Source organism: Carassius gibelio, chromosome B1, assembly GCF_023724105.1.
Source record: "Carassius gibelio isolate Cgi1373 ecotype wild population from Czech Republic chromosome B1, carGib1.2-hapl.c, whole genome shotgun sequence".
In the NCBI taxonomy this organism is placed as follows: Eukaryota; Metazoa; Chordata; class Actinopteri; order Cypriniformes; family Cyprinidae; genus Carassius; species Carassius gibelio.
The window spans coordinates 28,115,980-28,140,474 of NC_068396.1; the positions used below are offsets into that span (position 1 = coordinate 28,115,980).

The 24,495-nt window shown below is 39.3% G+C and overlaps 2 protein-coding genes across 3 annotated transcripts; one reads left to right on the plus strand and one right to left on the minus strand.

Moving 5' to 3' along the window:
- Positions 1–83: 83 nt before the first annotated feature.
- On the minus strand, positions 84–4,362 carry setd4 (SET domain containing 4). The gene is made up of 10 exons (XM_052547247.1): positions 4,147–4,362; positions 3,943–4,038; positions 3,828–3,865; positions 3,442–3,530; positions 2,672–3,101; positions 1,899–2,073; positions 1,726–1,807; positions 1,507–1,587; positions 1,242–1,365; positions 84–1,148 (listed from the first exon to the last, which is right to left on the minus strand). The coding sequence occupies exons 1-10, from the start codon at positions 4,220–4,222 to the stop codon at positions 1,017–1,019; spliced, it is 1,323 nt and encodes a 440-aa protein (XP_052403207.1). The 5' UTR covers positions 4,223–4,362; the 3' UTR covers positions 84–1,016.
- A 42-nt stretch (positions 4,363–4,404) lies between these two features.
- Positions 4,405–6,828, plus strand: LOC127949742 (carbonyl reductase [NADPH] 1). 2 transcript variants are annotated; one of them, XM_052547254.1, is made up of 4 exons: positions 4,405–4,549; positions 4,677–4,974; positions 5,281–5,388; positions 5,471–6,828. In XM_052547254.1, the coding sequence occupies exons 2-4, from the start codon at positions 4,689–4,691 to the stop codon at positions 5,905–5,907; spliced, it is 831 nt and encodes a 276-aa protein (XP_052403214.1). In that variant the 5' UTR covers positions 4,405–4,549; positions 4,677–4,688; the 3' UTR covers positions 5,908–6,828. The 2 variants fall into 2 exon arrangements, with proteins under 2 accessions (XP_052403214.1, XP_052403213.1); XM_052547253.1 differs by having other exon boundaries at positions 4,458–4,549; positions 4,660–4,974.
- The last annotated feature ends 17,667 nt before the right edge of the window (positions 6,829–24,495 follow it).

Below are 24,495 nucleotides of genomic sequence, written 5' to 3' on the forward strand. Positions count from 1 at the left end.
CAAAAAAACATGTATCTCAAAGCAAATAGTATTTACATGATACAAATGTCTGTGTATATAAACTTGAAACTATTTACATAAAAACATTTTTTCTTGGGAACTTTGGCCTAGTTATGACATGCTGTTTATGTGATTTTCCCTTGTCAAGCATTCCCAATGGATTATTAACAGCACCATCTGATCACATTTCTTTTGCTTATTAATATGGCCAGATCTGTATAAAAAAGGACTGGATGATGCTGACCTAGAATTGGGCATCATTGTTCAGAGGTATACAGTTGATTATCAGTAGTCTCCTACCAGAAACACAGCATGTAGGTCATTAGCTTTCAATAGAAGAGTTGTGTTTGTTAAGGTCTCATTGTCCTAAATGTCCCATCATCCTCCTGTCCACCATATGCCCCTAACTGTCAATCTAGGAGACAAACAATGATTGAAGCTTACAAATCCCATACTGTGGAGCATTATATAGGATATTTCACCTCTCTTCATTTATTCAGCCACAAGTCGTTCCCAATCTGTATGGTGTTGTTTCAGGGAACACAAAAGGAGATGTTGCTAACAAGTGCACGCTGATCATTTCCATGCAGGGAAAACACGTTTAAATTTATATTTTAAGTTTTAGCTTGAGCTTTATTAATCAATGTGCTTTTGACAGTTTTAATTTATTTTCATTTCTTAGTCATTTTAGAACTTCAACTCGTTTTCTGTTTGTTGGCCATTGCAGCATTTCTAATAACATCAATGATAGAAAAGAGCAGCATGGACATTCTACAAAATGTCTCCTTTTGTGTTCCACAGAAGAAAAAGTCATAAGGGTGAGTAAATGACGGAATGTTCAGTTCTGAGTGAAATATTACTTGACGTATTTTTGACTCCCTGCAGTTTTGGAGGTGATTCGGTTCAGAGTTGGAGCATATCTGTTTGCTCTTTGCTTGTGTTTGAATCTTGGCAGTGAAAGCATGAAGCTTCTGGTTTCCCAGTGTTTTCCGAATGCCCTACTGTTTCCACAGTGACTATTGTCCCCGGAGGTTTTGAAGAACCACTCGTGTGTGTTCCAGAATCCTCTGCTCCTCTTGTCTCAGGCTCTCCACCACACACAGTTGTTGAAGGAGAGGCAGGTTCGCACCCTGTTTGAGCTCTGATAGCTGTACAAATGAAAAGACTCAGACTGTAAGTGGTTTTTTATCTTTAATTAGACACAGGCAGCATTAAGAATGAACAGATTTAATTAGACTTACACTCTCTAATGCCTTGACATTGTCATCGCTGAGGTTATTGCAAAGCTTTAGGGCAGAGTGAATGCACCACTCTTCTCTATCCCGGCTCACCGCTGCCCCCAATAGGACACTCTTCCAACAAGAACTGCAGACAACAAGTCAGTTTTAAACTGGCATAAAATTAACTATATGCAAGTAAAAGCAAAAATATTACATTGTATTTTGCATTATCATTCAGTCAAATTCCAGGCATGCAAATAATGTGTTTGGGATGTGAACTTCTCACTATTGCTCAGGTTTCAAGGACAGCAGTCTCAGTGCAGTCATCAGTCGCCAGGAAGGGCCATCCATCCCAAACGTTAAGTTTCTGTTGAAGAGTGAAAGCATATGGAACATGATTTTTGTTGTGAATTTAAGTCAGTTTTAAAATGACCTCTTATCATGAACTGCAACATTACACATAAAATTTTAAGGACAACAGCGTGCAATATTTTATATTACTTGCCTTAAAAAATCGTTGTCCCTTAAGTAAAGTAGTTTTTGTGTTAGCTGTTTGTCTTTTTCATCTAGACATAATTGTAGAGTTCCTACAATAACAACAAACAGCGGTCAATGCAGTTCAATAGTATTTAATATTTGCATGTAGAATATTTAAATATCTGTATGTATTTTCCTTACCTAAATCAACATATACTACACTGTGGGGGTTACCAGAGGCAACAAAGCCATATTCCAGAAGTAGTCTGTTATTATCATGAGGGCCGTAATTGATTAGTGCTTGCTGGAACTTCTTACATCCTCGAACACTTTTAACTTCATAACAGCGAGTTTGTTTGTTAAAGCCAGCTTCAACCTGCACAAGGAAAGTTTGTAAAGTTTGAAAGTTTTTTTGTCTTTATTTATAACTATACAATTTTATTTTTGTAAGAAAGTACACTACCACTCAAAAGTCTGTTCTTTTTGTTTTTTGGAAAGAAAATAATACTTCTATTCAGCAAGGATGCATTAAATTGATCAAAAGTAACACTAAATAAATTAAAAATGCTGTTCTTTTAAACTTTACAATCATCCAAGAATGTATCATGATTTACACCAAAAATATTAAACATCAAACTTTTTCCAATATTGATAATAATAAGATTTTTTTTTTTTTTTTGAACAGCAAATATGCATATTGGAATGATTTCTGATGGATCATGTGACACTGAAGACTAGAGTAAAGATTATGAAAATTCAGCTTTGTATCACAGGAATAAATTAACTTTTAAATTATATTCAAATAGAAATCTGTTGTTTTCAATTGCAATAATATTTCACAATATCATTGATTTTTACTGTATTTTTTAACAAATAAATGCAATGTTGGTGAGCATAAGAGATTTCAGAAATCAAACATTATTCTACAGACCTTGAACTTTTGAACAGTAGTGTATTTTGTTAGGTGCTCTTACTTGTACATTAGGACAGTGGTTCAACAGGTCCAGGTATGGTGCAAGCGCATAGATATCCTTCTCCCTGGAGAGATATTCACTCTGATCATGCTCCATGTACACCGTACGTGTATTAATGCTACACCAAGCCCACCGCAGTGCATCCTGGGTAAACAGCTCCTCAGTGGGCTGGGTGAAGAGTGGCTGGAGGGAGCGGAAAAACATCAGTGAGGAACAGTAGAGATCCTGAAACTGTTCTTTCTGCTCTGTGGCTTTCTTCTGGAGACTCCTCGGCAAAAGGTCAATGATGTCATCAGAGAAGTACACCGGGCATGTGTAGGTCTTCGGGAGGATATTAATGTAGGGACTCCACTCTGACGCATCTCCACGATGTCTCTCAGCAATCAGGAAACAACAAAGAGCAAGAAGAGGAGATACAGGAGGATGCCATCTACAAGTAAAAAGAGAGAAACCAAAAACGAATTAATTTTATTGGGGCACATAAGTCTGAAGTAACAAATTTAGGTAAATGGGTGCAGAGCCAGTGGTAGTTTTGTAGGCAAACATCAATGCCTTGAATTTTATGCGAGCAGCTATTGGAAGCCAGTGCAAACTGATAAACAGACGTGTGACGGGTATTCTTTTTGGCTCATTTAAAATTAATCTTGCTGCTGTGTTCTGAATTAATTGTATGTATGTACGTACATACATACATACATACATAGAGAGAGAGAGATATTGGTTTAGTTTTTAAATATAACGTAATACAATATAACAATCAGTCCAAATACCTTTTTATATAGTCACCCATGTAACTCTCGAGAACCGTCTCAGTTGTCAGTAAGCATTTCTCAGGCAGGGAAATCACACTGTTTTTGGCCTGCAAAGGTAACAAATAAACATATTTTCAATGTGGTTTCAGATTTTGGATTTACAGTATGCACATCAGCATATGCATGCATGCATGCATGCGACACACACACATACATACACACACATATACATACACACACATATACATATATATATATATATATATATATATATATATATACATATATATACATATATATATATATATATATATATATACACATATATATATATATATATATATATATATATATATATATATATATATATATATATACCCACACAAGTTCATACAAATAATTACCTTGATAGTTTGATTTGTCATAAGCCCCCTTCCAGTATCTAAGGAGGAAAAATATAAGAGTTAGTAACTACTATGTGTGAAAAAGTATTATTCAAGCTCTCAACGATCTGCTTGCCTTGGAAGTCGACAGGGATGAGAGACTGTGAGGTGAATCCTTTCTCTTTTAGCCATCTCCTCAAAAGAACAAACTGGGCTTCGTGAGTCAGAGTCACTACAGAATTAAAACACAGATAAATTTGTTAACACAGATAAATTCATTTAAACTTCATAAAACTATACTACAAAGTTACAGTGATCAGCATAGAAACTGAATAGCTACCGTTGTATACATCCGTGTGTTTTTTCCGTTTTCTTTCCCTCGCTCTTCTCCCAGCGCGGCAGCCAGGTTTATTCATAGTAAAGTTTCCATATAAAGACGCTACCTAAATCTTATATCGGGTGTAATGTCATTATATACCGCAGTTAGAAACAAAATACACATCCACATGGTCAAAAACACAGCCGGGTCACGTGCTTCATCCGTCGTTACGTCACTGTCTTCGAACCAATCGCAGTACGTACAGGATTTACAGCTTATACATGTTGCTATATCAGCACACAGAACCTGGTGCACATGATATAGATGTCATTGCTTTATGCAAGGCTATTCCTCGGCGCATGCGCAGTAAGAAGCGACGCACATCAAAAAACAAAAGTGAATTGATCACCGCGGAGTAGAACAGGTACGAGTACGAGTTTTCTTTTAATCATGCATACGTTTCCCAAACGCATTTAATCGCGTTATTTTATTAATTAGGCTGCTGTTATGTCACGGAAATTGTCTTATTTTCAGCTTCTTTCCCACTGCAGACACTTGCAGCTATGAGCAGCAGTAAAGTAGCTCTGGTCACTGGTGGAAATAAAGGCATCGGGTTCGCAATCGTGCGGGCCATGTGCAAGGAATTCGCCGGAGACGTGTACCTGACAGCTCGGGATGACGGTCGAGGAACCGCTGCCTTGGACAGTCTGAGGAAGGAGGGACTAGCACCGCTCTTTCACCGGCTGGACATCACCGACCCCGACAGCGTCCGCTCCGCGCGCGACTTCTTCACGGAGAAGTACGGCGGCCTCGACGTGCTCGTCAACAACGCTGGCATCGCCTTCAAGAGTAAGAGGTTTATTCAGAAAAAAACAATATGAACCTATTCATTACCACGGAAGTGAAATTATTGAACCTACACATAGAAGCAGATAAAATGCTCAGTTTAGAAGAAAAATTTAAACGGCACTTTACAGTGCTCATCTGTGTACACACACAAATATAATATATATAATTTAAAAACAGTAAATGTAGTTTAAATCCAATGCATAGAAGGCAGATTGGTAGCATCTGGTGGGAGAAATAACAAAATTCAATCATATACTGTCTTATGTGTAATAAAAACTTTAACAATGCTTTATTTCTTCATGGCAGTGGCAGACACGACCCCCTTTGGCATCCAAGCAGATGTGACACTGAAGACTAATTTCTTTGCTACTAGAGACATGTGCAATGTGTTCCTGCCCATTATCAAACCTGGAGGTAAGTCATGTCAGTTAAACCTGCTCGTCTGGTGATTCGTGTTGTCTCTTTTCTTCTCTCAAACACTCGTATCTCTTACTAGGTCGGCTGGTGAATGTCTCCAGTGGAATGGGCTCGGTGGCTTTAAGCCGCTGCAGTCCTGAACTCCAGGCCCGTTTCCGAAGTGATGACATCACAGAGGAAGAGCTAGTAGGGTTGATGGAGCGATTCGTCCGTGAAGCTCAGGAAGGGGTTCACGCAGAGCGAGGTTGGCCTAACACTGCATACGGAGTCTCCAAAACTGGCCTCACCACCCTGACTAGAATCCTGGCCCGAAATCTGACAAAAGAGAGGCCTGGAGATGAGATCCTCTGCAATGCCTGCTGTCCAGGATGGGTCAGGACCGACATGGCTGGACCAAATGCAACCAAGTCACCAGATGAGGGCGCCATCACTCCAGTGTACTTGGCATTGCTGCCTGAGGGGGCTAAAGAGCCCCATGGGCAGTTTGTTTCGGAGAAGAAAGTGCAGCCATGGTGAGAGCTAGAAAGAGGAGCTGTGTGTGTTTGTGTTGCAAAGCTAGATTCAAGTTCAGACACACCAGAGTGAACCATCAAGGTTTAGACAGGTTATTTCTAGAAAGTTTTGGGCTTAATTCAGACTGAACCCTTGACAGAAGACTTCAGGTATTCCAAAAAGTTACAATGGACATTCTTGTAAATGTTACACAAAAAGCTTTAAAATTTTATCAAAGTTTTGGTGAATTGACAAATTGAATATCAGCTAACTACCAAAAAATATGTGGTCTTAAAGAAATAGTTCACCAAAAAAGTGGAAAATCAGGTTGTAGGTGTGTTTGTTTCTTCATTGATACAGATTTGGAGAAATTTAGCATCGCATTGCATTGCTCACCAATGAATCCTCTGCAGTGAATGGGTGCTGTAATGATGAGAGTCCAACAGCTTTATGTTTGTTACAAACATGTAGCTATTCGAGATTCATCAATAATTGACGGACTAGAGTCATGTGCATTACTTGAAGATTATTGTGATGTTTTATCAACTATTTGGACTCTCATTCTGCCGGCACCCATTCACTATAGAGGATCCATTGTGAGCAAGTGATGTAATGATACATTTCTCCAAATCAGTTCTGATGAAGAAACAAACTCACTGCCTGAAGGTGAGTACATCTTTAGCAAAGTTTCATAATTCAGTGAGCTATCCTTTCAAGATTGAGACTTGTAGTTTAGAACTCATACTTAAATATTAAAAGATGCAAAATGCATAAATACGAACGTTTAAAATAAAATAAATAATTAATTTTGCTCAGTTGATTGTAACAGTCATCTTGTTGGGTTGGAACCGATAAGTGTTGTACTTATAAATAATACTGTTATAAATGTAATTAATCTGGAAAAGAAAACTGAATTACAAAAATAAAATTCCATGATATTTCTCACCTAGTTGTGTTGCTTATTCTTGAAATGCATTTGATGATTATGTCTGCAGAGTTTGGAAGAGGCCACTGAATATCCAGCATTCTCGTCATGTCTGCAGTACAGTATATACACTGATATTTAAAGTACCTTAAATAAAAGCTTCATTTCCAAGAAGTAAATAAAGATGTGTCAGGTTACACATTCGTACCAGCATTTATTGCTCAGAAAAATATGTGAGGAACCAATTTAGAAGTCAGTTTTTTTTCCTGGATTCAAAAAGGTGAAAGAATGCTACGGTTTTAATCTTGTATTTTTTTTTAAACAATGTTATATTAATTTTTTTTTTTGCATTCTTATTGTAATTTGAAATATTTTGTAAACTAAACCTTTTTAAAATCATTAGTTATTAAATTTTACCTAAAAAAATTAATTCTATGACAATATTCATAGTTTAAAACTACATACAAATGTACTGAAATAATGAAATGTATAGAAATTATTTTTATGAGTAGAAATTTTTTAGACTTAAAAATTGTTAGTACTGTAAATTTCATTAATAATTACAAAGAAATGAAAAGTAACACATTGAGTTAAACATGAAATTATGAAGTACAAAGAAAAATGTACAGTAATCTTTATTATTTTATACAATTTTTTACTGAAAAATCAGTGTAGAAATTGCAAGATTCATGTTAAATAATTAGCAAAATTCGTGCAATGAAATATTACTTTTAAATGACATTTTTAGCATTTTTCCATTCAGCATCCCATTTTCTTCATGCAGATCAGTCCAAAATTTCTTCATGCTGATTCCACGAGCCACATCTGGCTTTATCTAGTCTAAACCTCTCTTACAGTATGTCGACTTATTTGATAAAACATGTTTAGTCAATAAGTTAAAATTTTAGGTTTCTCATTCTGGTGTTGCCGTAGTTCGAAACAGTTCATTAGATATTCCAGTCAGATTAAATATTGTGTTGCAGATAATTCTTATGACCCAGACGTTCATGCCGGATAGATCTGGATCGACTGGACACGTATCAGAGGACTCGACTGCCTCTCGTTTATGGATAACAGGGAGGGATTGACCAGAGCCAGACAACATAAGATGCTCAGGTACAAAGCTTTACAGCCTGTCCCTTCGCTTAAGCTAATTTATTATTCATTTTTAGTAGCTACAGCAAGTAAAAAGGGTTTGAAATGGACCTGTAATTACTGGTTGCTATAAATGCGAGAGAATTAAGAACTCTTAATCAGTTAATTCAAGGGATTCACAGTGGTCTTATGTCATTAGCACTAAAAGCCTATAACATTAAACCAACACTGAAGTGCTGGGGCCCACTGCCAGAATAATTAAGGACAGCTAATTGGCTTCTTGTAATCACTATACTTATCATGCTCTGAATGAATGCAGCTGCTTTTTAGTGAAAACTTTCGACCAGGATAAGTAATCTCTTAATGAAAGTATATGATCAGATGTGTGATACACTGCTCTGGATGTACCGTTTAGACGTTTAGGGGTGGTACAATATTTTATAAGTTTAAAAAAAAAATCTGTTGTGCACTCTAAGGCTGCATTTATGTGATCAAAATGTATACAAATATTATTACAGTTAAAAATAATTGTATTCATATTCAAATATTATGAAATGTTATTTATTTCTTAGATGCCAAAGCATTCATTACTCAAGTCTTTCTGGTCTGGTAGTATTTAATATATATATTAAATACTTTTATTCATTATATTGATCAAAAGTGGCATCAAGGCATTTTTAGTGTTACAGAATAATTCTCTTTCAAATAACTGCAGTTACCTTTTTTACTTTTTTGAGTAGCAAATCAGCACATTAGAATGATTTCTGAAGGCTCATGTGACACTGAAGACTAGATGCTGATTCTGCTGAAAAATAAAATAAAAATGCAACTTTGATTCTTATAATTATTATTATTTTCCTGCAATACTGAGAGTGTGACACAATTCTTTGTTTCTTGCAATTCCGAGAAGAAAAGTCTGAGTGTGTGTGTGTGTGTGTGTGTGAAAAATTGTGAGATATAAAGTAAAGTAGCTAGTGTGTAAATGGTGTGTTTTTCAGGACCACAAATGGCGAGACTGAGTTCGACTTTGACACAGATATGTATGACATTCTGATCAGGGCGAACATCAGTGACAAGAGCAACATGACCCCAGAAAGTGAATTCTCCTTACGGGTGAGCCAAAGTGTGGTATGGAAATATATGTGACATGCAATCATTAGTAGAAATATACATTATCATTTCTTTGTTTTTCTTAAAAAGAGGCAAATATGGATACAACACCAAAAGCAAAGAACATTTTGGGATAATGATGTACCATAAGAACAGACTGATAAAGCCATATTTGAAAGTGAGCTGTAAGGCAACCAGAAATGATTGCATGTTTCTTCTGCCTTCTTTACCCATAAATTCAGTACTAAAAGCCATGGTTTGTGATTATAACAGGCCGAAAGAAAAGGTGTGGGTGTTATTGGTGTTATGGAGTGCAATTTCCTTCAGCCCACTCACAACAAACAAGACTTTGATGACACCGATAAATACAGGTGCGCTCAACAAATGCGTTTTATCACTCTGATGGTATTTACCCCAAATCATGCCCTTGGGTTACTTTGATGGAAAGGCACTATTTTGTACAGGAAGATCATGCATAAAGCTGGAGGAGTATTGGAATGAAATCCACTACAAACGAAAGAAAGAGGACCCAAAGTGCGCTGTAGGAATAGAGGATGTGTTGTGAGTATTGCTGTCAATAACCTGTCAGTAACCAAAAAAAAAAAAAAAAAAAAAAAAAAAACACAGGGTTTAAAAGACATTTCTAGCTAATTTAAAGCAATAGTTGACTCAAAAATAAAAAATCTGTCAATATTTGTTCACCCTTATGTTGTTCCAATCCCCAAAAGTGTTGGGGATAAAACATTACAAGTAATGTGAGTTACATAATCAGATTACTTTTTCAAGTTATTAGTAAAGTAATGCATTACATTTAAATTTAAAAGAAAATATATTTTCAAATAAGTGACAAATGTTTTTCTTTTTATTAACTGACTCCTCTCCTGTCCCATTGTTGATAGAAATTGGGAGTTACATGCAGAGGCCCTTACTTCAGCCCAAGGCTTATTATTTCACTTTTTGTGTGTAAGGCCTTTATCATTTCAAAATGATAACTTTGTTAATAAAAAACAAAAACAAATTCGCAAACCCAGCCCAGGTGACAAAAAGTAAAGCAAAAGTAACATAATGCATTACTTTCCATAAAAAGTGACTATGTAATGCAATTAGTTACTTTTTAGGGAGTATAGCACAATATTGTAATGCATTACTTTTAAAAGTCATTTTCCACTGAGTGACTTTCTCCGTGTTTTGTTTTGTAATGCCTATCTTCTTGCTGGCTTTCTCAACATACGTATTGTTAGTTTCACTGCCACCTTACTCTAAACTCTACACAGAAGCTGCTTGGTTGAGGAAGAACTAGAGGATAAAGAGGAAGTTGTACCCTAAACCCTTTAAACCCCAGTAAGTTATACTGTCACTGTTACTGACTGTTTCATGATGTTATTAAGAATACCAGAACACCATTCAAATATTCTAATTTGGTGCCCAAGATACAGTATTTTAATCAGTTGCTTAATATTTTAGTGGAAACTAATTTTTTTTTAGGATTCTAGGATGAAGTTCAAAAGAACAGCATTAATATGAAATAGAAGTCTTTTGTAACATTATATATGTCCATACTGTGACTTTTGATCAATTTAATGTATATTTTATTAAATGAAATTAGTAATAAAATAAATAAATAAAATGATTTTCAAAAAATAAATAATAAAATTAAATAGAAAATACAAATCTTACTTACCCCAAATGTTTGAAAGGTAGTAAAACATGTTACTTTTCAATGTAAATTTAATTCTTCTTTTAAAATCTTATACTTCATTCAAGCCTTAAAGGGATAGTCCACCCCAAAATTTAAATTCGTTCATCATCAAGACTTTCTTTCCTATACAAAAGAAGTTTTTTAAGAATGTTTCTACTGCTTTTGTGCCTACAGTAAAAGTCCACAACATTAAACCCCACCGACTTTCATTTTATGAACCAAAAAAACTGTTGTCTCCAACTCTCTAAGAAGGTAGGAATAATAAAACAGGTGTTTGTTCATTTGTATTTCTACACAAACGTGTTTTATATAACATTAAGGTTTGTTTGTATTATTTCACTATTTCTAGAGCAAAACAGAAGTTTTCGGTCGTAGAAACACAGATGGAGGTGACGCCATCCTTTCCTGTCCCCTCTCTCACCTCACCTCAAGAGCGCTCCTCTCAGACACACTGGCCTGCTTTGAATGAGAAGAGAAAGCCTCTCACTCTATCCGACACACTCGTGAGCAAAGCCGAGTGCGGCATGATGGAAGGAATTGAGTCGCATCAGGGGCCCGCCGCATGTGAAAGAGATGCATCATCTGGGACAGGGAGGGAATACAGTTCAGCTGCGGAGCACATAATTGAATTGCCCCTGAAAAATGAGAAGAAAGGGGTGATGCTTCACGAAGGTCATACTGATGATGAAGAAGAGCAGGAGGAAGAGGAAAGTAACTTGGGAGAGGTGCAACAGTGACAGGATGAGCTAATGGAGCTGATGAACAAGATGGCATATATTATTCGAGTTATATTTCATTATTCAAAAAGAATGCAAATGGGTAAAAAAAAGGGGAGATTTGTTATAGTGTAATTCATAGACTAGCCTACTTTTATATTTTAAATTTTCTGTACGTTTAAGTAATTTTGTTTATGTGCTTTTACCATTTCTTATTTGTTTAAATACTTCTATTTACAGTAGACTTAATTGTAGATTTATTTTATTTTTATGGTGTGCACACAAAGAGCGAATTGAATTATTTGCGGGAGTAGATTAGATGCATGCAAAGTGAATGCAATGACGCGAATCGAATTGGACATCATGATCGCCACAAACATGCGATTTTCGCCACAAATGTGTCTTCTGGGGAAAGTCGCATGACGATTTGTTGCGCAAGCCTATCAGCAAAAAGCTTATTGATGCAATTGTTTTTACACGTCCGGTTTTATCATCAAATGGAGGAGAGCAATATTCACATGAGTGACACAATGCAAATATTATCTTTTGGTGTTAAACTGTTGCTGTTAACACCTAAGACTAAAGCTACTAAAATAGTTTTTGTTAACTGAAGTACTTCAACTTAAATATGTTGTTTCATTTAGTTGCCTTTTTAAAGTTGAACTTTTTCATTTAATATTTATATATTTTTTTATGCTTTACTTCATTTAACAAAAAATATTTTAGTAGCTTTAGTTTTAGGTGTTAATAGCAATATTGTTTAGGGTTGGATATGTTGACGTTTGGCCATTAAGCAACTATTTAAGCATTAAGTTTGTATAAAAAGCATTAAATTGTGTCTGTGCTGCTGTGTCTAGCTGCATGCCTAGAAAATAGCACAACCAATTGAACTAACCTGCTCCATGAAAAAAGACTTAACATCTGTTCACATTCTGGTACTAGATGTTCATTTATCATAGATTTAATTAGGTTCTTTTCCACTATGACCTCTATATACTGTATGCTTTCTTGCTCCTTACACACGTATCAGTTGTCTTATTTCTGACCTAAACACATACCCATCTACCACTTAAACTGTCACTCTCACTATTAATCAAATCTCATTTTAAAGACATCCTCCGCTAAATACATAATAAAGGTACACTGTGAACTCAGCAGTGACCTATCGACTTACATCCATTTGCGCTGAAAGTAAAATCTATAGATGTGACCTAATCATTAGAAGGCCTATTTTATTTTTCCCATCACAGTCAGTTCTTCTGCCAGGGAGGGAGTATCTTTATAAATGAATAAATACCCCCATGCATTAAAGGTCATGAGTTGATGACCTTTCTCACTCAGTCCCAGATGTGTGTACTGATCTTTCCAGTGCCATACACCATTTATTGTAAACTGATGTTTAGGGTCAGTACGATTTTTTATTTTTTGAAAAAAAAAAATATATATATTTTTAATCTTCAGGGTTTCATTAAACATAAAAAATTACAGTATGTAATACGGTATGATGTATATTTCACATAACCACTTTTCTTTTGAACGGTTTATTTATTGTCCTGTTTCCACAAAAATATTAAGTAGCACTACTGTTTTCAATACTGATAATTATTACTTTGCATCACAGGAATAAATTACATTTTAAAATGCATTAAAATGGTTATTATAAACTGTAATTATATTTTACAATATTACTGTAGTTTTGAGTCTCACCAACCTCAAACTTTGGATCAGTGGTGTAGATTTTCTTTCCTTCCTGAATCGTAATACAATGCCCTAGGCAGGCATAACTGTCCCGGCAGATGCCAAATCTGCAGACTACTTACCTACCAGCTGATGGAGAGGCCGAATTTCATGCAACAACTGTCCGTGTTATAAATGGACGACTCTTGGGAAGCTTACGTGATTGTCTTATTGCAACCAGGCTCATTACATGCCTAAGGTTACCAAAATATCACACTGGCCCTGCCAGAGTTAGATGTAATCTCCTGGAGGGCAGTGTGATGGCTGTGTCATGCCCTGCTTAATACTGTGATTTGATGTAGTTCATGTGATATAGTTGTAACTTCTTCGTTTCTTCCTTCTAGGTAAGAATAGAATCTATGTTTGTCAAGCTCTAAAATGACAAATAAGAACCAAAAAGTTGGTAATTTAAGTAATCCATATGACTCATGCATTATATTGTGAAGCCAAACAACAAAACAAGCCAAAATTAAAGTCATTATTCACTGAAAATCCTGCTATAGCTCACTTTGAGAGTTCATGTGAGACTTAGTAATGTCTAGTTTGATAATCAGTTCTTTTTTTTTTTGAGTTGGATCATTTGTGTGAATTGTTTGATCCATTTCCTAAAGCCAGCATGACTCGGTTTTATAGTGCTTGAGTCGTTTACAATGATTTTTGAAGCTTATAAGCTCCAGGCTGAGCTTGTATCTAGTGCACAGTTTTCGTTATCTGTCAAAATCCTTTTCCTTCTGGGTGTCGCAGTCTTGTCAGGTCAAGAGGTCCAGGCCTGTGCCAGATTAGATGTTGTGTTATTCAGTCTCTTCTACCAAGATCTCTGCATGGACCATCAAAACAAACTGGTAAGGACTAAAAGATTACACTGAAGTTTGTACATTTTTAAAAGTACGGGGGAAAAGACTGTTGATGACTTAAATTTAAATTAAATTGAATTTATGGATTTAGCAGACACTTTTATCCAAAGCGACTTACAGTGCATTCAAGCTATCAATTTTTACATATCATGTGTTCCCGGGGAATCGAACCCCCAACCTTGCGCTTGCTTGCTTGCTACACTAAAAGTTTTGACTTAAAACAAAAAGTCCTTAACTATATATGGTTCTTCAGTAGACTGTATGATTCTTTTGAAACATTAACATTTAAAAGTGACATTATTACAGTAGTTTTGCTGTCAACATATTGGTTTCTTGGTTCCAATGATGATTTAAGGAGCTAGGAAGTAAAAAGTTCTTTTGAATCTAATTAGAACCTTCGTGTAGTGTCTTATCCAAACCAATCTGGAATGTTCTGACATTCAAAACACTTCCCACTTTTATAAGATTCGTTTCTGCAGAATCTTAATGGAGGCAAATATGAAATGGTCTTGAAAAGTGACCCAGACCTTATCCTGAAGTCGCCAGACGGTCACAACAGGACATTTTTTTCTTCTGCAAAATTAGAAAGGTCAGTTTCTTACAAATTCAGTGTTTTGTATTAAGTAGTATCCTGAGGGTTATGTGATTCTCTTCGATCTTTGCTCCCTCTGAATATTGCATGTTGATTTATGGCCCACACGCCGAGCCAGGTCTGTCACGGTTGGGTTTGGGAAAACACAAAGAGAGGGTAGATCCAAATGCAGGTAAGGGTTTTTATTTAAACAGAGGGGTAACTACAAAAATAAACAGTCATGAGAGACAAACGTAACCAAAAGAGGGAACCGGATGAAACGGGGAACTCGGAAGAATGAGAAGGTAGAGGAAGTCTCGGGGGAACGAGAGCATGGGGTAAGGACTCCATGATGACAACAGAGAAAGACAGCTCTATATAGGGAAACTAATGACAGAGTATTGTCAACACCTGTGCGATTCTAATTGGAGTGCAATTACTGTGAAGACACAACCAGACTAGCGGAATTAAAGTGCCTATGGTGAAGTGCCTAAGGGGAAGTGAGCTCACTAGGGAACACCCAGGAAAACAAAGACTGGCAGCGTGACATTACCCCCTCCCTACGGAGCAGCTACCAGATGCTCCACCTAAACCCAGGAAAACCCCAACAGAAAAAGAGGCAGGAGGGAGGTGGAACGGCGGCGGACCAGGGGGAGGGACGGAGGGACAGAAAACAGGGACAGGAGCAACCAGGAGGAATGGAAAGGTGCAACACAAAACAAGGAGTCCAGGAGGGAGGCGGACAGGTGGAGGCTCAGGGGGAGGGAAGGAGGGCCAGACTAAACTAAAAGGAACAGACAGAAACAGAACTCAAGAAACACAAAACATAAGTCCATGAAGGGCATGTTGAGGCGTCCACCAGGACGGAGCAGATGACCACCACATCTTTGTGGTCGAGGCCGGAGTCCACCAGGGCGGAGCGGAAGACCACCACGGCCTTGTGGTCAAAGTCAAAGCCCTCCAGGGCGGAGCGGAAGACCACCACGTCTTTGTGGTCGAGGCCGGAGTCCACCAGGGCGGAGCAGAAGACCACCACGTCCTCGTGGTCACCGCCGGAGTCCCCCAGGGCGGAGTGGAAGACCACCACGGCCTTGTGGTCACCGCCTCGGGAACAGCCTCGGGCACCGCCTCGGGAACTGTATCGGGCACCGCCTCGGGAACAGCATCGGGCACCGCCTCGGGAACAGCATCGGGCACCGCCTCGGGAACAGCATCGGGCACCGCCTCGGGAACAGCATCGGGCACCGCCTCGGGAACTGCATCGGGCACCGCCTCGGGAACAGCATCGGGCACCGCCTCGGGAACAGCAACGGGAACCGCATCGGGAACGGCTTCGGTCACCGCCTCGGCCTCGGGAACTGCATCGGGCACCGCCTCGGGAACAGCATCGGGCACCGCCTCGGGAACAGCATCGGGCACCGCCTCGGGAACAGCATCGGGCTCCGCCTCGGGAACAGCATCGGGCACCGCCTCGGGAACAGCATCGGGCACCGCCTCGGGAACTGCATCGGGCACCGCCTCGGGAACAGCATCGGGCACCGCCTCCGGAACAGCAACGGGAACCGCATCGGGAACGGCTTCGGTCACCGCCTCGGCCTCGGGAACTGCATCGGGCACCGCCTCGGGAACAGCATCGGGCACCGCCTCGGGAACAGCATCGGGCACCGCCTCGGGAACAGCATCGGGCTCCGCCTCGGGAACAGCATCGGGAACTGCATCGGGCACCGCCTCGGGAACTGCATCGAGCACCGCCTCGGGAACAGCATCGGGCACCGCCTCGGGAACTGCATCGGGCACCGCCTCGGGAACTGCATCGGGCACCGCCTCGGGAACTGCATCGGGCACCGCCTCGGGAACTGCATCGGGCACCGCCTCGGGAACTGCATCGGGAACTGCATCGGGCACCGCCTCGGGAACTGCATCGGGCACCGCCTCGGGAACTGCATCAGGCACCGCCTCGGGAACAGCCTCGGCCTCCGGAGCAGCAGCGGGCACCGCATCGGGAACGACCTCGGCCACCGCCCCGGCCTCCGGAACAGCAACGGGAACCGCCTCGGGAACAGCATCGGGCACCGCCTCGGGAACTGCATCGGGCACCGCCTCGGGAACTGCATCAGGCACCGCCTCGGGAACAGCCTCGGCCTCCGGAGCAGCAGCGGGCACCGCATCGTGAACGACCTCGGCCACCGCCCCGGCCTCCGGAACAGCAACGGGAACCGCATCGGGAACGGCTTCGGTCACCGCCTCGGCCTCCGGAACAGCAGCGGGCACCGCCTCGGCCTCCAGAACAGCAACGGGAACCGCATCGGGAACGGCCTCGGCCACCGCCTCGGCCTCCGGAACAGCAGCGGGTACCGCCTCGGCCTCCAGAACCGCAGCGGGCACCACATCGGGAATGGCCTCATGGACGGCAGCCGCCCGCTCGGGAACGTTCTCCGGGTCCTGAGGAACAGTAGCTGCCTGTCTCCTCCTCCGCCCTCTACGATGGAGAGTCGGTGGCGTTGAGTCGGCCATCTTGTGCTGTGGTGCTGGGCTGGCGGCCATCTTGAGCTGTGGCGCTAGGTTGGCGGCCATCTTGGGCTGTGGGGCTGGGCTGGTGGCCATCTTGGGTTGTGGGGCTGAGCTGGCAGCCTTGTCTGGAAACTCTGGTGTGGTTGTTGCATTCCACTGAGCACGATGGTGCAGGTAATTGGTAAACCCCCAAAAGTCCAGGATCTCTAACCCCTTCATCTCCCATTGAGGTAAAGGATCATCCAGGCAATTATTAAACCAATCCTTTAGTGCTGCATCATTGTAACCTAACCCGACTGCCAAAGTCCAAAACAATTGCGCCAGGCCACCCACCTCCCTTCCCTCTTGATGAAGGGTGGTTAAGTTCCGGAATCTCCCCCTCCGTTCCTCCATGGTGGCTGGGGAACCGATTCGAAATCTCACACCGCTGGATCTAGGCATGATGGAGTCCTTCTGTCACGGTTGGGTTTGGGAAAACACAAAGAGAGGGTAGATCCAAATGCAGGTAAGGGTTTTTATTTAAACAGAGGGGTAACTACAAAAATAAACAGTCATGAGAGACAAACGTAACCAAAAGAGGGAACCGGATGAAACGGGGAACTCGGAAGAATGAGAAGGTAGAGGAAGTCTCGGGGGAACGAGAGCATGAGACACATAGGGTAAGGACTCCATGATGACAACAGAGAAAGACAGCTCTATATAGGGAAACTAATGACAGAGTATTGTCAACACCTGTGCGATTCTAATTGGAGTGCAATTACTGTGAAGACACAACCAGACTAGCGGAATTAAAGTGCCTATGGTGAAGTGCCTAAGGGGAAGTGAGCTCACTAGGGAACACCCAGGAAAACAAAGACTGGCAGCGTGACAAGGTCCAGGTCTCAAAATGGATTTTAATGGAGTCGCATTAGTGGAGTTATTCGAGATTAAGGCTTATCAGCCAGCTCAAATTTACCCTGCACTTCACATCAATCCATCTCAACGTGTACTAGGCCTGTGAGAATGGTATATAAGGAGGTGTTGAGAACACACAGACAGTTTTCTGTTTCATGGTTTTCTTGTCGCCATCTCTTTTCTGGAAAACTATCAATAACGCTGGCATTTAGCTTCATTTTATTCAAGATAATTGAACACAGTTTAGCTGTCTTAACACAGTGATTCATTCAAGTGTGCCCTTCAAAAATATAGCAAGTAAATTAGTCCCCGAGGAAGCAAGATTGTATTGACTCTGTATCTGGTAGTATGCTGTTTTGTGTTAAAAATAGACACTCAAATACTTCCCCATAAGTAAAGAACAGCTGTAATCATTTCAAATTTGGAAAATAGTAATTGTAAAGAGAGTCGTTTTGTCAACAACGGTAGCGTGTGAGTAAATTGTGGCCTAAAATCGATGTTGCTGATCTACCCTAATGCATATCCTCAAAAAGTCCACAAGGGGACACTCAGTCTTCAGTACAGCTATCACAGTTTTATCGATTATATATTTCAGCTGATAAAGCAAAATGCAGAAGAAAATGCATGCTCTGTCTGGATAATGCAAGAAAACATCAATTATTTACATTACGGTCTCATCTGTTGCTATTATTAATACCAAAGCAACAGAAAACAACAGATCCACAAGAATCAGTGTGCTGTTATTAAATAATTGATTTATAAGAGACTATATGATGACAGTGAGCAGCTCCTTTAGGACAGTGTTGATTCTTTCCAAATCCGAGCATCATTTTCCTCCTTCTGTAGCCTTTATATAATGTGTAAAGAACACAAATGTTGCATTAGGGAACGTTTTTGTGCTTCACAGAAATTCATTTAATGTAAAAAATATATTAAATATAAAGCAATTATTTGAAACTGTAATAAAATGTCACAATATTACAGGTTTTACTATATTTTTAGTCAAACAAATGCTGCTTCAGTGAGCATAAGATTCTTCTTTCGAAATCATAAAAAAGATCTGACCCCAATCTGTTCAGATATTTGTGTTTTAGCATGAAATTGCACTTTTGTCCCTATTTACTAAGAAAAATCCCATCTGACTTCTCTGTGAAACAAGTCTCCCATATCTGACACCACAAGTCAAGGTGGTATACTATAAACTAGAAACCTTGTCCTCTGGGGCCGTATTAAAGAAGCATGTAAAGTTTAAAATCCTATCTTAGCTGTTTAGTTACTATGGCGATTTGAGTTAGAACTTGTCAGGTCTTAACTTAAGAAAGGAAGTATCTCTAATACGGCCCCTGATCTACAGTAATTGTGTGACGGCAGTCCAGAATGAGAGCCGTTATTGCTTCATCCAGGCAAATTCAACTACCTTAATAGATAGAAATTTTGTGACGGTAAAAGTTGCTCTTTGATTTCTGTCAAAAGAAGGTCAAGCTGCTCCAATATGGGCACTAAGGATCATTAAATCATCTAATATCAAAGATACAATGAGTTGGAAATGGCTTCAGCTCTTTGAAATATCTAGTAGTCATTTTTCCCCTTGAAGTGTTTAAACCGGGATTTGAGGATGAGTGCAGGAAGCACTAAAGCAAAAATCAACTGCACTTAATCAGTATTTTTGTCTAAACATCACTAAACAAGATCTAGTTTTATTTTGTAAGATGTTGAGATAAAGCTTAGTGTTCCTGTGACTCAAGTGGTAGAGCATTGTGTTAGCAGTGCAAGGTTGTGGGTTCGATTCCCAGGTGATAGCCTGAATGTACTGTAAGTCGCTTTGGATAAATTTATATATTTATACATTTACATATTTTTCTTACACCATATGCAATTTTTTCGTTCTTGTTTTTAGTGCTGGGCAATGATTAATCATGGTAAATCACATCCAAAATAAATGTTTATATATATATATATATATATATATATATATATATATATATATATATATATATATATATATAAAGTATATAATATATAATATATAAAACACACACATACAGTATATATTTTGAAAATATTTACATGCATTTAAATTCATATAAATTATATATAAATATATAGAATGTATAAACTTAACATTTTGCTTAAATATATACATGCATGTGTGTTTAATTAGATATTCATAATAAATAGTGCACACACACATATTATGTACACAAAAATGTTGAATTTGGATGCGATTTTTTGTGATTAATCATTGCCCAGCACTGCTTGTTTTAAAGTTCACTCAATTTCAATTATATTTATGCTTAAAACAAGTTAAAAATTGGTGGCTTAATTCAAGATACATATTTTAATGGAAAATAAGACAAAACATATTTTATTTTTTATTTTGTAAGAAGACAAAGAATAGTGAATAAGACACAGAATTTTTTTTAGATTATACTTCAACATTATCAAATATTCTTGCCTTGTAATTCCTTGAAGCAGTGCACATTCTTTCCAAGGCTCCTATGGTATGTGTAGACATATGCCATGGCATTGCCCCCCCTGACTTCAGTGCTGGACGTGGTGTCCCAGCATTCAGAATGAAACAGCGTGTTATCATAGTTAGCAGGAGAACGCCTGCTGATGCATCTGCCATCCCATGTGTGTCCCGCACCCAGAGCCGTCCTGCGTCTCCTGCATTTCCCCTTCAGGCTGTGGAGTTCTGCTGATGGCATGTTAGCGATCATCCCGGCCAGCATGAAGTCTCACAGCGTTGTCTGGACACTGTCCAAATGTGCAGTGGCCTGTAATGCAGTGGAATGTGTTTGGATACAATTGCCTCGATTGTCTAAATGACAGCTAGAAACTGCCTCATTTTGAGCTTACTCTGTCCAGTAAATCAGATTTGCCCTGAACACTGTTGACTGGCCCATTTGGTATCGTTTATTACATTAATGCTAAGATTAACATAATGTTGTTGTTTTTGTGGGTGTTAGAGTGACGTTAAATTAAGAGAAAGGACATAGTGTTGACTTTTGAAGTCACCAAGTGACCAAACTTTTGAACATTAGTGAAGCTGAACGGTTAAGAGGTTTTAATGTGAAAATGAAAGCAAATTTAAGCGTTTGATTGACTGAAGCAATACAGCTCAATTTGGATTGACTCGAGATCAGTTTTGGTGCAGAATCATCTTAAAGTGTAGCGAAACAGATTCAAGAGCATCGCTGCTATACGAAGTCTGGATGGGATAGGATTGTGGCTCAAAACCAAAAAGGAAGTTTGCATTTCATAAACAACTTTAATTGCTTTGACAATATTGCCGTTTTACGACAGCTGAGGTTGTTGAAATCGTAAACACACTCATTACAAACCTCCAAGGTTTCTTTTAATAGCCTGGTCTTTTATGATAATCTACAGTGTATTTTTCTACATACCAGCCTATAAATCTACCACCATTCATTGATGCTAGGAATACTATCATAGGGGTGAAAGGATTACTTTCAACTATTGTTTTGACGTTACACCTGCACAGAGAAAGTTTTCACACATTTACAGCTATTTTTTAAGTAACGACTACCAGTAAATATATGTAATGGGACATTTTCAACACTACATGCACAGGAAGGTAAATGTGAGAACGAAACCCTCCCCCCGCGGCCCAGAATAGTTCAGCTCAATCTCAGGCAGCTCAATTCTCAATGGAAGTCCATCCTGTGGCTCCGCCCCCGTCTTCCACACCAGCAACCAGCCCGTTTAAATATTAACTCTTCACTTGCAGCTCACAGTCTGTGTCCTGAACCAAAGACAGATGTCTTGCTGTGGAGTACAATTGTTATGTCTTGATCCTCATGCATCAGTAAAAAGGATGCCTTTGGATTTCCTCCTGATGTACTTTTGTGTAATAATGCATTAGAAAGGTGCTTTTTACTCATATGAGATGAAGAATCCTGTATCATTATCTCAGTAACTCCCCTCCCCTTCATTCATTTGTTTTAGGTCAACTTTTAATACAAAGTTGCGGTGGTAAAGAGTGCGGTTAAACTGCATGGAAGGCTGTTGGTGTCTTTGTGTCCATCTGCTTACAATTGTGTCTGATTGACACATCTGTCTACTTCCCAGCTATTACCCCTCCTCTTCCATGCTTATTTTCCTTCTTTCATTTCTCTTCACTCTTTCACGTCCTCTAGTACAGGGATTCCCGAGCAGGGCTAAGTGTGCCCAGGGGATATTTAAGTAGATTTCAGGGGGTAACATTTTCATTTTGCTTTGTTAAAGGGACAGTTCACCCCAAAATGAAAATTGTCATCATTGACTTTTACTTATGTGGGACAAAAAAGAAATTTGAAGAATGTTGGTAAGCAAATAACATTGGAGACACAAAGTTTGGAATTATGTGATGGTAAATAATGACAGATTTGTTTATCTTCATCTCTTTAAACTTGCTAAACAGAAAAATAGTAAATTAACAATTTGTAATCATGAATCAGGAAATATTTTGTGTAAGAGATTTAATGTAGGTAATCTTATGTTGTGTATATAACACTTGAACCCTTTTCACACTGCATGTTGTTCCAGGAAAATTGGCGGAACATTGCCGGATTGCCTTCTGTGTGAACGCAAACACGTCCCAGGATTGATTCCGGAATCGATCCCAGGTTGGGGACCTGAGCCCCTTTCACACTGAGATTCCAGATAATACACTGGTAATGCGATCACACAGCCAGTGATTTCCCGGAATCTGTGCATGCGTTCACACACAACCCTTAAAGGTCCCGTAATGACACATGACATCAAGATGTGATGCATAATGTACGAGTCAAAAACGCTAGGCACGTTAACTTTCACTTAAGCTGGCGAACGATCTCAGCTTCAGCGCAGATAGTGAGGAGCTAATTGATCTTTGTTTCATTACAGTTTTCCCTGAATCAATCCCAGGACGTGTTTGCATTCACACAGAAGGCAATCCAGCAATGTTCCGGCAATTTTCCGGGACCAACGTGCAGTGTAATAGGGGCTCTAGAAACATTAATGCCTGGTTTATTCCAGAATGAGCTCTGTGTGAACAAAAGCCAGATCCAATGCCGTAGGATGTAAAGTCGTAGTGATGACGCACGTTAACGTGCAACTCTTTTACCATTTTTTTTTTACCATATAAAGGCAGATCAACGTTCACAACAAAAAAATATGTGCAAACTGTAATGAAGCAGAGATAATTTAGCTCCTCACTATCTGCGCTGAAGCTGATTTTGTTTGTACAAAAGCTGTCACTGGGGCGGAGCCTCTTCAGAAAGTACACATTTGTATCTAAAAGTTCATAATGGTATCTTAAAGGTACATTTTAGTATCTAAACGGTTCAAAAGTTCACCTTTTGAAAAGGTACTGCCACAGTGACAGCTTTTTTTCTTAGAATGCAGAAAAACAACTGATAGTGAATTTAACAATGAATAACAAAGAATGGCAAGTAATGCTGAAATAAACGTAGAATTGTTTAAGAAGTATAAAGACTGAAATAGTACCTTCTTTTAAAGCATACTGCAATAATATTTGTTTTATTTACAACTTCAATTTTTATTTATCTATTTTACAATGTTCCTGTAGTATCATATTTATTAGTTTAAAAAGGAATCATTATAATAATTTTTTTATTTGTATGTTGTGCAGAGTATTTATCAGATCTAGCCATACTGATTAATTTGTAAGCTATTGCTAATTTATTCAGTGAGAAAACAAATAGTCAGTGAGTAATTTTTGGCTAGACGTTTGATCTCAATATGGCAGCCCCCATGAGGCGACCCTCTCCATGTAAAATAAAACTGCTTTTGTCATCTCATGTGAGTGCACTTGATTTTATAAAAAAAATGTCAAAAGTAAAAAAAAAGTCATACTTTTTTCTTTTTGAAGGAGCAAATTACTAAGGATAAACATTATTAATGATTATGCTAAATGGCATTCAGTACAGCCTCACTGAGCAGGGAGTTCAGAAGACAAAGTTGACAAAGACTCCTCTAGTGAATCTTGATCTGAAAACAAGCATGTTTCGGAATGTTTGTGTTGAGTCGGAGCACGACGAGGTCTTCACATTGAGACATGATTTTAACGGCCCACAACTTGAGAACTCTTAGCCCTCAGTTTGGGGTCTGGGATTCATTGTTCCTCAATCCTCCTCCCCCCACTCTCATATCACCCTTTTCCCCTTTTCTCTTTCTCTCTCTCTCTCTCTCTATCTCTCTCTCTCCTTTTGCGGCCCCATGACCCTCCGTTTCTCGCTTTCTCTGCCTACTGCTTTAGAAACCAGATGAGAGCACGAACACCGTCCCACCCTACCCCCCTTCCCTTCTCACTTTTCGTGTCCCCCTCTCCCCCTCTCATGTGTTTTCTTTCACTCCCTGAGAGCTACACAAGTAACAGAGATGGAGAGAAAGAGCAAAAGGAAGAAAGAGAAAGCTCTTATATCCCATAAGCCTCCCAACAGTCCGTAGATGTGTATGTATCATTTCTCTTTTTTTTTTTTTATATTTTCAGAATA